The sequence below is a fragment of the Hyla sarda genome, chromosome 2, assembly GCF_029499605.1.
Source record: "Hyla sarda isolate aHylSar1 chromosome 2, aHylSar1.hap1, whole genome shotgun sequence".
Lineage (NCBI taxonomy): Eukaryota > Metazoa > Chordata > Amphibia > Anura > Hylidae > Hyla > Hyla sarda.
Window position 1 is genome coordinate 307,960,411 of NC_079190.1, and position 13,666 is coordinate 307,974,076.

At 43.9% G+C, this 13,666-nt stretch overlaps 1 protein-coding gene and 1 pseudogene across 5 annotated transcripts in view; one reads left to right on the top strand and one right to left on the bottom strand.

Annotated features, from left to right (window-relative positions):
• Positions 1–2,752: 2,752 nt before the first annotated feature.
• Positions 2,753–2,921, bottom strand: LOC130360037 (U2 spliceosomal RNA; annotated as a pseudogene).
• A 20-nt stretch (positions 2,922–2,941) lies between these two features.
• The window catches only part of LOC130356321 (bridge-like lipid transfer protein family member 3A), a 191,677-nt gene continuing 180,952 nt past the window's right edge, over positions 2,942–13,666 (top strand). For 3 of the 5 annotated variants that reach the window (XM_056557648.1, XM_056557651.1, XM_056557652.1), the window contains exon 1: positions 2,943–3,435. In XM_056557648.1, the coding sequence (XP_056413623.1) occupies positions 3,392–3,435 (44 nt within the window). In that variant the 5' untranslated portion in view covers positions 2,943–3,391. Of the gene's footprint in view, positions 3,436–13,666 lie in introns of all 5 variants that reach the window. The other 2 variants (XM_056557649.1, XM_056557647.1) reach the window with 2 other exon arrangements.

Sequence of the window (13,666 nt, forward strand, 5' to 3'; positions counted from 1 at the left end):
ACATACAGGTACAAATATACATTAGGAAACATAAATACACAGACACACATATAACATCGAATATATACTAAAAGATATAGCCAATAAGCACATCATACATACAGGTACACACATACAATCACTCACAGATATATACACATAAACATACACACATATACACACACATACATACATATACATACATACATAGATTCACTTGCTCATATATATATATATATATATATATATATATATATATATATATATACACATATACACACACATACATACATATACATAGATTCACTTGCTCATATATATATACACACATACATAAATATATACATACACACATATATATATATACATACATACATACATACACACATACATAGATTCACTTGCTCATATATATATACACACACATACATAAGTATATACAATCACTCACAGATATATACACATAAACATACACACATATACACACACATACATACATATACATACATACAAAGATTCACTTGCTCATATATATATATATATATATATATATATACACACACATACATACACACACACACACACACACATACATAGTTTCACTTGCTCACATATATAGGCATATACATAGACACACACACACACACACACACACACACACACACACACACACACACTGACATACAATCACTCGCATAAATTTACAGTTACTTACAGTAAGGCCCCAGCCATCCCTCTCTGCATATACATAGAGATAGACACACACACACACACACACACATACACACATATATACATACACACACTGACATACAATCACTCACATATATTTACAGTCACTTACACTAAGGCCCAAGCCATCCCTCTCTGCAAATACATATAGACACACACACACACACACACACACATACATACATTCACTTGCTCACATATATAGGCATATACATAGAGATAGACACACACACACACACATATACAGTATATACATACACACACACACACACACACACACACACACACATATACATATATATACATACACACACATAGATTCACTTGCTCACATATATAGGCATAGAGAGACACACACACACACATACAGTATATACATACACACACACATATACAGTATATACACACACACATATATATATATACTTACACACACACATATATATATATATATATATATATATATATATATACACATACACACATACATAGATTCACTTGCTCACATATATAGGCATATACATAGAGATAGACACACACACACACACACATATATATATATACATACATACACTGACATACAATCACTCACATATATTTACAGTCACTCACAGTAAGGGCTGCACAGACTGGAGTTTGTGGGCGGGCATGCTGTGGGCGGGGCTTCTCTCTGCCTCCGCTGCTCCTGTCTCCTCCGTGTGGAGAGAAGCAGAGAAATGGCAGATAATGAAAGGGTGAGTGGTGCCCCCTTGCTGCAGGGAGGGCACAGCCCCCTCCATTAAACTACATACAACTCCCCAGCAACGGATCCTTTTTACTGCACCTATCACCCTGAGTCTGCAGCTCCTTTTGTGAGGGCACTAGAGGGGCAGGTGAGGAAAAGGGCACGTCCCTGCCTGGGTGTTGCAGAAGTTGTCCCCTTCTGGAAACAGCGGGGCTTCTGCCAGTTAACCCATGCGATGCCGCGCATCGCTGGGTTAACTGAATGCCGTTTATAAACGCGGATCGCAGCAGATCTCCAGAATGATTTGCTGCGATCCGCATTTAAATTAAAAAGCCGGTGGTACATGCGGCTACATCGCGCTGCCACCGGCTTCTATATACAGTACACTGTCATAATTCATAATCCCCGCCGGGAGACGGGAGCTCTGATTGGTGGATAGCTATTGACCAATCAGAGCTCTCCTCTCCCGGCGGCGGGGATTATGAATTCTGACAGTGTATATAGAAGCCAGTGGCAGCGTGATGTAGACGCATGTACCGCCGACTTTTACAGTTAATAAATGCAGATTGCAGCGGGTCTCTGGAGAATGACCTGGTGCGATCTGCACCTCAGCCCCTGGACTACAACTCCCATCATGGGCAGACCATGATGGGAGTAGTAGTTCTAAATGTCCCACAGCCGGGGGATGTGCAAGTGCCCTCCCTCAGCGCTGCGGTACTACATGGGAGTAGTAGTCCAAGGGCAGAGGGGCAGATCGCAGAAGATCATTCTCCAGAGACCTGCTGCGATCTGCATTTATTAACTATAGAAGTCAGCGGCACATGCGGCTACACTGCGCTGCCCGCAGGCTCCTATATACAGCTCTTATAAGTCATAATCCTCGCCTGGAGAGGGGAGCTCTGATTGGTTAATAGCTATCCACCAATCAGAGCTCCCCTCTCCCAGCGGCGGGGATTATGAATTATATGAGTGTATATAGAAGCTGGCGGCAGCTCAATGAAGTCGCATGTACCGCCGACTTTTACAGTTAATAAATGTGGATCACAGCGGGTCTCTAGCGATCTGCACCTCAGCCCCTGGACTATGACTCCCATCATGGGCAGAGTCTGTCCATGATGGGAGTTGCAGTCCTTACTGTGCCAAAATAGACACTTTTGGTACGTGTCCTCCGAGGTGGTGTATATTTGCGCAAGAAAATGCAGTTTGCGCATTTTTTTTGTGCAAAAAAAATAAACTATGCAGTTAGTAAATTGATTCTACAGTAGAAAATGCTCTATGGTAGAATTAACCGTAGACACGGGGATGAAAAGTTCTATCTAAATTTGCGCAAAAAAGACGCAAAAAGCACTTGCGCTTTTTTTTGCCCAAAAAAATAGATGCAAAATAACTCTATATACAATGATAAATTCCACCCTTGGTGCCTAAGTGGTTAAACTGATAAGAACAGATACTACACTTGATCTTAGCCAAAAGGCCGAGAAGCGATGAGGTATTCTTTTCTAACCAAGAAATGCTCACATTCATATCATATCATCATATTCCAAGAGCCCAAAGCTTTGGCAGCAAAGTCAGTAGATGGCGCTAACTGTTCCTGAATGTGCGGAATGTAGCGGATGTTGTAGGTTCTACCGCTCAGAGTATCCCGAGAGCAGATTGTTCGGCTCTTTTTGCCCTATTGCTACAATGTCTTTCCATCTGGCGAGCACAGTCCGTGGATTGAAGCCGATAAACGAGCTATACACTTCCAGATTTCAATGCTCTGCTATACTTCAGGTTTATTCAAGTATATTGGAACAGCTTTGAGTGTACCAAGATGGCGGCGAAGTGTCCGTGGTTTTCAAGGAAGGAAGGCCGTCCCAGTTTCTCTATGGTAGAGGAACAGCTGAACGGGGTAGCCGGGATGCAAGTGGAGGACTCACTGCTGGAGGAGCATCGGGGACAAGCACTGTCGGCGGGATGGCTGCGATTATCAAGAGGCAGATTCTAAAGCATTTATCGAGGTATCACAGGGTCATGTGCACGGCGAAAGCAGCAGCTGGCATCCCAACACGAGCAGTGGGCAAGGGGGATATGGCTGTGGTATCGTATGGTGTGGGCTGGCTCTGCAGCCAGGTGTCACTACTCTGGGGAGGCTCTCATTCTACCTCCTAGACGGACACGTTTCATTTTGAACAGCATAGGGCGTTGTAATGTGCCGTCCTGTCACCGCCGCACACACTGTAATGTAATGTAATGTAATCTAGTGCTGGAGGTGACAGACCCAGCACTTAAGAATATTCACAGTCTGAATAAGGCTGACACTCCACCATGATAGTCACCTGTCAAATAGAGAGAGCCATGCAGTGCCTATAGCCTTGCCCTTGGATTAGACAGACTGTATTCACTCCCCAATGTTACAGCAGGTGGATAGTTTTATCATTTTGTTGTGGATTTAACACTGAATTGCGCATTTCACCCTTTTTCTGTGTCTGTGCACATTTACAGTGTGAGTGTAATGAGGAGCAGGACCGAATTTATCTTTTTTTTTTTTTTTTTTTGCCAATACTGTATATATGGCATTTGTAAATAGCCAAACTGTAAGCTGTATTGGTATCGCTGCTGCACATAAGGAATATAGATGTAAGTCTTGGCCTTACATCTGTATTACACACATGTGAACGTGGCCTTCAAGTGTCCTTCATAAAAACATGATTAATACAAAACTGCACCACAGTTGCCAAATGTAGGGTGCATGGAAAAAAACAGACGTTTGTCCAGCAGACTCAATAGTAAAATAGCAAAGGCCCAGTATTTATGCAATGTAGCTTGGTGTATTTCAGCATAAACAGGAAAAAAGCAGCAACCCTATGACCCATATAACAAGTGTTGATCTTTGTCATTAACACAAATGTTAGCAATCACCAGTTCAGATTGCGGCGCAAGAAATTAGTCTTTATATAGCCCTGTATACGGGAAAATCAAAAAGTTATAGGGGTCGGAAGAGGACAATTTTAAGCATACTCATTTTTGTACAAAAAGGTGTGTTTGTGTGTGTGTGTGTGTGTGTATATATATATATATATATATATATATATATATATATATATATAATATCCTATACAAATTGGGTATCATATTAATCAGTGGACCTACAAAATTTAGATGGTAATTTTTACCGGAAAGTGCACTGCATAGAAACGGAAGCCTCCAAATGTTTTTTTTTTTTTTCCCACATATTTTTTTTTCGTTTCAACGTAGATTTTGTGGTAAAATTAGAAAAAAATGGAAGTGCTAAAATTTATGAAACCTTCCTAAGGGGTTAAGGCCAAAATGGGCTGTGTCATTAAAGGGCTACTCCGCCACAAGGCATCTTATCCCTTATCCAAAGGTGGGACTCCCACAATCTCCTCGCAGCACCCTGCGTACTGAATGAACAATGGGTTCCAGCAGCAGTGATTATGACATTAAACATTATCCCCTGTGACGCCATAGCCCCTCGATTCATGTCAACGGGAGGGAGTGACTACTGTCATGCCCCCTCCTATAGACATGGATGGAGTGGGAGTGGGAGTGGCGGAGTACCCTTTATCCAGTTAAGGAAGCAGGGCGTACACTTAGGCCCTGTTCCTGTTACCGGCATTTAAAACACGCTCACGGGCTGAGCGTGGGTTAAGGCAGGTGGGTCCCAACTGTTATCAGCAGCCAAGACCCAGAGTTAAATGTATCCCCCTATCCTAAAGCATGGGGATAAGTTTCAGATCCTGGGGACTTCCACCGCTGGGAACACCCCACACAATCTCCCTACCCGGCTCTCCGACCAGAGAGCGCGTGTCGACCACCACACGAAGCGGTGATCGACACCCCCCCTCAGTACAGTGCTATGGCAGAGCCGGAGATTGCCGAAGGCAGCGCTCTGGCTCTGCCATAGAGTTGCATTGAGGGAGCGTGTCAGTCGCCGCATCGGTGGTCGACATGCGCTCTCTTGATGAAGAGACTCTAGGATGTAGTCAGATTGATTTAAAATAACAACCCCCCCGGCGAGTTTAATGATTATATTGGGGTTGTTACTAAGGGACTTCAATTTCACTGGTATAGTTATCACTTTGATGAATTAGTTTATTTTCCATTTCTTTTATGGCAAAAAAACAAAACCTTTTATTGTTAATTACTTGACGTAGTAATTTAGATCAAGAAAAAGTTCAAAATCATTGCTTCTGTTTGTGGGGCGAAGGAGAAGTGAAGGAGAGTCACTTTTTGAGGACCTATAACACTGCAAAAAAAAAAGTGTTAATAAAGGTTCAATGTGGATAAATGTAAAGTTATGCATCTGGGTACTAATAACCTGCATGCATCGTATGTATTAGGGGGGATTAAACTGTCAGAGTCACTGGTAGAGAAGGATCTGGGTGTACTTGTAGATCACAGACTACAGAATAGCATGCAATGTCAGGCTGCTGCTTCCAAAGCCGGCAGGATATTGTCATGTATCAAAAGAGGCATGGACTCAAGGGACAGGGACATAATACTCCCCCTTTATAAATCATTGGTACGGCCTTACCTGGAATATGCTGTTCAGTTTTGGGCACCTGTCCATAAAAGGGACACTGCGGAGTTGGAAAGGGTGCAGAGACGCGCGACTAAACTAATATGGGGAATGGAACATCTTAGCTATGAGGAGCGATTAAAGGAGTTACAATTGTTTAGTCTTGAGAAGAGACGTTTAAGGGGGGATATGATAAACGTATATAAGTATATTAATGGCCCATACAAAAAATATGGAGAAAAACTGTTCCAGGTTAAACCCCCCCAAAGGACGAGGGGGCACTCCCTCCGTCTGGAGAAGAAAAAGTTTAGTTTCAAGGGGCGACACGCCTTCTTTACCATGAGAACTGTGAACTTATGGAACAGTCTACCTCAGGAACTGGTCACAGCAGGAACAATTAACAGCTTTAAAACAAGATTAGATACATTCATGGAACAAAATAACATTAATGCTTATGAAGAAATATAAAATCTCATCCCTTCCCCAATATCGCGCCACACCCCTACCCCTTAATTCCCTGGTTGAACTTGATGGACATATGTCTTTTTTCGACCGTACTAACTATGTAACTATGTAACTATGTAACTCCTTAACTAATAAAAGTTTGAATCACCCCCCTTGTCCCATAAAAAAAATAAGTGTAAATAAAAAAAATAAATAAACATGTCGTATCGCCACGTGCGTAAATGTCCGAACTATAAAAATATATCATTAATTAAACTGCACGGTCAATGGCGTACGCGCAAAAAATTCCAAAGTCCAAAAAAGCATATTTTGGTCCCTTTTTATACCATTAAAAAATGAATAAAAAGTGATCAAAAAGTCTGATCAAAATCATACCGTTAAAAACTACAGATCACGGCGCAAAAAATGAGCCCTCATACTGCCCTGTACGTGGAAAAATAAAAAAGTTATAGGGGTCAGAAGATGACATTTTTAAACGTATAAATTTTCCTGCATGTAGTTATGATTTTTTCCAGAAGTACGACAAAATCAAACCTATATAAGTAGGGTATCATTTTAACCGTATGGACCTACAGAATAATAAGGTGTCATTTTTACCGAAGTATGCACTGCATAGAAACGGAAGCCCCCAAAAGTTACAAAATGGCGTTTTTTCTTTGATTTTGTCGCACAATGATTTTTTTCTCCGTTTTGCCGTGAAATTTTGGGTAAAATTACTAATGTCACTGCAAAGTAGAATTGGTGACGCCAAAAATAAGCCATAATATGTATTTTTAGGTGGAAAATTGAGAGGGTTATGATTTTTAAAAGGTAAGGAGGAAAAAACGAAAGTGCAAAAACGGAAAAACTTTGAGTCCTTAAGGGGTTAAGAGAGTTTTGATTATTTTTCTTGTTTCTCCTTTTTTCTTCTGTTTATCCCCTCTTCTTCCTCTCTTTCTGATAGTTTTCTTTTTGAGCAGATTGGGAAAGCTAGATGTATTTTTTTTTCCCATCATCAGATGTTCTGACAAAGAATTGATGGTTGGGGGCAGTCCTAAATAAATAGTAGTATCTGTAATGGTAGAGGTATTATATGGCAGTTAAGTAGGATTGGTCTGTAGGGGTAAAAAAAAAATAGGGGTTCCTGGGGATAAGCGATATTAGTGTGGACCGGAGTGGCATGAATAGTAACTAGAAAATCATCGAGAGGTGTCTGAATTGGATGAAACTATATTGTCACATATGTTAAAGCGTACCCGTCAGATCCAACAAAAATAAAAAAAAATGTATATATCACTCAGTACGTAATCCTGACCATGTACATCTAATTTTATGTGTCTAGCATCTTTTATTATTTTATTACACTTTTAGTTTAGCTCACTAGTCTGAATTCCTCTCAAAGGGAGGGGGCGTGGCCTCACTGTGCAGGTCTCCGCCCCCTCCCTCAGTATGCTGTCTGCTCACATCTCCCCTAGCATTAGCAAAACTACAACTCCCAGCTTGTCCTCACTGACAGTAGCGGGACACAAGCTGACAGTGGGAGGATAATTCCTCCAGCTGTGAGCCCTGCACTCTCAGCTGTCAATCAAGGAAGTGTGTCCATGACTTAAGTGATGATGCATGGACACAGCAGGACTAGTATGTGTCCAAGCAGGCGGGGGGGGGGGGGGGGGGGGCAGTTGTCTGACTGGCTTTTTCAGTATGAAATACAGAAAATGTACTAATGAAAGCAATTGCAAAACCGATTGGTTATACATTCTTTACAACATATCAAAAGTTTTTGTATCTGACAGTGCCCATTTAAGTACCACATTCGTCGAAAGTGTCATGTTGGATGTATTTTTCACACTGTTTGCAACGGTGTTAGTCAGTATTAAAGGAATAACTGTTGGCACATGAACTTGTGCACTAGTGAGAATAGCATGAGGTGGGTAACACTTTGGAGGCTGTGAATGTTCTAAATTGCGTTATATTATTTATGGTTTGGTTATTTTGTTTGCCAGATTTACTGTTGGTGGCAATCTTAGTAGTGGTATCCATATGGTGAGGCTTTGGATTATTAGGATATTGTGGTTTATGATTATGTGGTTTCTTAGTATTAATTGGTTTTGTATAGGTTGCTCATCGCCATGCAGTAGTATTGGGCTTAGGGGAAGGGGTGTGTGTCACTTCTTCTGTTGGTAGGGCTGGGCGACATACCGGTTCATACCGAATACCGGAATTTTTGTCCTGCACGATATGAATTTTCCCCATACCGCAATACCGGTTTGTCCCCTTCCCATCGGGAATGAATTAGCCCAGCGCTGCGCTGTCCTCACATCGGGGAACTAATCATATGTGACCCGCGAGCATTGTTCTGCTTCCCCCCCCCAAATTAATCCTCAGTCTAGCGATGCGCTGTCCCCATCTGGGTACTACTCACATATGTCACCTGCAAGCGCTGCCCTCCTCGTCCTCCTGTTTGTTTCGGGCCACCTGCGCTAGCTGGAACTGTGTACGGTATGCTGTATCTCTATGCTGTATCCCTATGGGCCCCTCAGCCTATCACCGGCCGCCGCGATGTTCCTCCTCGGCCGGTGATAGGCTGAGCTCACTGTCATGTAAGGAGCTCTGGCCGGCTTCTTACATGACAGTGGGCTCAACCTATCATCGGCCGAGGCGGAACATCGCTGTGGCCAGCGATAGGCTGACGGACGCATAGGGATACAGCATAGAGATACCAGCGTACAGTACACAGTTCCAGCCAGCACAGTCGGACCGCAACAAACAGGAGGATGAGGAGGGCAGCGCTTGCGGGTGACATATGTGAGTAGTACCCAGATAGGGACAGCGCAGCGCTGGGCTGATGATTAATTTGGGGGTGGGGGGGGGGAGCAGAAAAGCGCTCGCGGGTCACATGATTTAAGGGGGGGGGGGGAGAAATACCGTTATATACCGTGGAACTGCTATAAGTTACAAAAATACAGTGATACACATATTTAGTCATACCTAGGGAGAGAGGGAGAGGTAATTGGTGTGTTTGCTCATGCAGCCTTGTCCATGACTCACGGACAATCTCATGCAGGACTGGTTAGTGTCCCAGTAGGTATGGGGACCCCTAGTGGTGGGATTTTCAGGGGCAGTTTTCTTTATTAAATATTCAAACAAATTTAAACAACCATATTATTAAAGGTCTTACATTTTCATCAGTAACAACATTTAAAAAGTTTATGGAATTTGACAGTGCCAATTTAACCTGATAATGACCATGGACGTTTATACTAGGGATCGACCGATTATCGGTATGGCCGATATTATCGTCCGATAATCACGATTTTGGGCATTATCGGTATCGGCAATTACCTTGCCGATAAGCCGATAATCCCCCGCACCCCCCTCCCCACCGCACCGCGACCGCCACCCCCCCCCCGACCCGCCGCACCGCACCCCCCACCGTGATGCTGGGCGGTATACCGGTATGGATTTTTGCCTATACCGGTCGGGCCCCTCCCCCACCCTCCGAGTCAATAAAAAAATTAAACTTACCCGTAATGGGGGTGGTCCGGGCCATCCATCCTTCCTTCCTGTAGTGTACGGGGGCGTTCCGGGTGGAGGGTGAACCGGTCCAGGCTGTCCTTCTCCGGCGGTCATCTTCTCCACTCCGGGCAGGCTCTGGCCTAGTACACTGCATAGACGCCGCTATGCCGTGATGTCAGGTGCGTCGCTGCGCACGGGCGTCACTGCGCAGCGGCGTCTATGCAGCGTACTAGGCCGGAGCCTGCCCGGAGTGGAGAAGATGACCGCCGGAGAAGAAGGACAGCCCGGCCGGTTCACTCTTCACCCGGAACGCCCCCGGACACTACAGGAAGGAAGGATGGATGGCCCGGACCACCCTGACAGGTAGGGGAGAGAAGCAGGTGGCGGCGGCCTATGGCCCCGCAAAAGCCACTGCAGATCATTGATTTAAAGCGCCCGCTTTAAATCAATGATCTGCAGTGGTGTCGCAGGGGGTTAAATAGCCGATAACTTATACCGGAATATTGGTATAAGTTATCGGCTATCGGCCCTAACCTGCACTGATTATCGGGATCGGTCGATCCCTAGTCTATACTCGTCCATTGGCCGTTACCGGGGTATGACGAGGCCTCCTGACTCGAGCCCGCATCAAACCGGCCGGCCCCCAGCAAATTCCTGTAGGGCTGGGGGCCCGCGTTAATAGCAGACATGTGGTGATCGAGTGGGGTGGATCGATCCACTGCTGAGGTATCCTGAGGGCTTACCTCAATCGACCTCAGACTTTATCAATCGAGCGCAGAGCACACTGATCAATATTTTTCTATGGAACCATAATGATCTATATGAGGAATCTAATGATTCCTCCTAAAAGTCCCCTAAGGGGACTAAAAGAGAAAAAAAAAAAAAAAGTTTAAAAACACACACATTAACTCCTTCCTTCTTAAAAGTTTAAATCACCCCCCTTTTCCCAAATTCCATATAAAAAAAATATAAACATAATAAAAGTAAACATATGTGGTGTCGCCGCGTGCGTAACTGTCCGAACTATAAAATATCATAAATTAAACCGCACGGTCAATGGCATATGCGCAAAAAAATTCCAAAGTCCAAAATAGAGTATTTTTGGTCACTTTTTAATACCATAAAAAAAGGAATAAAAAGCGATCAAAAAAATCAAAACAAAAATGGTACCAATTAAAACTTCAGATCACGGCGCAAAAATTGAGCCCTCATACTGCCCCATATGCAGAAAAATAAAAAAGTTATAGGGGTCAGAAGATAACCATTTTAAATGTATTGATTTCCGTGCATGTAGTTATGATTTTTTCCAGAAGTAACACAAAATCAAATCTACAGTAAGTAGGGTATCATTCTAATCGTATGAATCTATAGAATAAAGAGAAGGTGTCCTTTTTACTGAAAAATTTACTGTGTAGAAACGGAAGCCCCCAAAATTTACAAAATGGCGTTTTTTCTTCAATTTTGTCGCACAATGATTTTTCTTCCTGTTTCGTCATAGATTTTTGGGTAAAATGACTGATGTCATTACAAAGTAGAATTGGTGGCGCAAAAAATAAGCCATGATATGGATTTTTAGGTGGAAAATTGAAAGAGTTATGATTTTTATAGGTAAGGAGGAAAAAAATAGTGCAAAAAACAGAAAAACGCTTGGTCCTTGAGGGGTTAAGGGGCTAAACATCTGGCCATGGCATCATTTTTTTATTTTTAAGAAGTTTTTTAAACAAAACCGCTCCGTACAACTTTTTGGAATACATTAGTGCTGTATAAACAACAGTTAGAAATCAGTAGTAGCTTGAATGTGTTTTCTAACTGAAAAAAGTTGGATAACAAATGTTAATGGGAGAAGAGGCGGGGAAATAATCTGGTTTGGGAATGGACGTAGTCTGCTGTATTGTGTTAAATTCTGCTTTGTTTCTTTGTTTGCTCACTTGTATTTAGAAACACACCCTTGCAAATAGTGGCTAGTGACCCACAGTTTGAAACCCGGATGACATGTGGCTCAAAGCTGTTCCACTAGTTTGCTTTGTTCCGTGATGTTTAAAACAGCCAAGGTGCTATAGGATCTTTTTGTGACAGAATCACTTTGTTATAAATAATCGTTTCATGCAAAGTAATGTTTGCAGTGCCTTTTTTTTATTTTTTATAATACTCTCAGCCTCATATTTACAGCTTCCAAGACTGAATAACACCAAGTTGTTTTTAAACAATTGCTGTTACAAATTGAAGCCTTCCCAAAGGTTGAACCCCAACACCATCACCACCAAAAGAATTGTACTGTGTGGCCCTTACACTCTACTTAAATATTGCCCTCCTGGCAAGAAAACATACTGTCTTAGGCTGGGTTCACACTACGTTTTGTCCCATACGGGAGCGCATACGGCAGGGGGGAGCTAAAATCTCGCGCTCCCGTATGTGACCGTATGCGCTCCCGTATGCCATTCATTTCAATGAGCCGACCGGAGTGAAACGTTCGGTCCGGTCGGCTCATTTTTGCGCCGTATGCGCTTTTACAACCGGACCTAAAACCGTGGTTGACCACAGTTTTAGGTCCGGTTGTAAAAGCGCATACGGCGCAAAAATGAGCCGACCGGACCGAACGTTTCACTCCGGTCGGCTCATTGAAATGAATGGCATACGGGAGCGCATACGGTCACATACGGGAGCGCGAGATTTTAGCTCCCCCCTGCCGTATGCGCTCCCGTATGGGACAAAACGTAGTGTGAACCCAGCCTTACCCAGTGATTCCCAATGCCGCAGGATTTTGCTGTCAAAATTAATATTTTTTTTAATTTCCCTCCCCGGCGCCACTGGGGAGAGGGAAGTTTGTGTCCGCTGTGCGTGCGTCCCCCTCCCCCCTGCAGCCCAGTGAGTGCCCTGCCAGAGAGGCTAAGTACCACTACACCAGGACGTACATTTACGTCCGTGGTCGTTAAGTGGGTTAACCCTATAAGAATGAGCGCCGTAAATGTAGAGTGCTGCTAAGTGCTACTTAGCGGACAGCGCTGTACATTTACAACGCTGCGTTCCGTGATCACCCTGTCTCCGGACACTGTGATTGGGTCTGGATGGCTGCTGTTATCTAACAGAAGCTACCCTGGCATATCGCCTAGGGGGGTCCTAAGACCCCACCCATGTCGACGATCACTGTAATTCACCAGTCTATTCTGACCGGCAAATAAGGTTTCTTTGAGCCAATCGGGTCACTGGTTACCCGGTGACCTGGAAAATAAGGGTGATTGGTGCTGTCCGAAACCAATCACCCTTGCCCAGCAGGAGTGAGATGGCACTCGTGTCACCTCACAATCGATGTCATTGATGGGTGGTGTCACAGTAGGTGGTTGCGGGTAGTCACGTGTGGTGGTGGCAGGTCCCCAGGCAGCAGAGGTGGTGGGATCCTGAGACAACAGCAGGAAATGAGGCCTGTGTGCCTCCTGCGGTTGCTTTAGTGCAACTCCCATCATGCTCAGCCAAAAGGCATGTTGGGAGTTGTAGTCGTGCAACAGCCGGAGGCACACAACTACAACTCCCAGCATGCCCTTTGGCTGTCCAAGCATGCTGGGAGTCGTAGTTATGCAACAGAGGCTGACACATTTTTGCCTCCAACTGTTGCATAACTACAACTCCCAGCATGCCCTTCGGCTTTCCGTACATGCTGGGAGTTGAAGTTATGCAACAGCTGGAGGCAAAAAGTGACTACATCCGCGATCGCGCGGATGTTCGCCATTAACTCTTCAGATGCCTTGATCAAT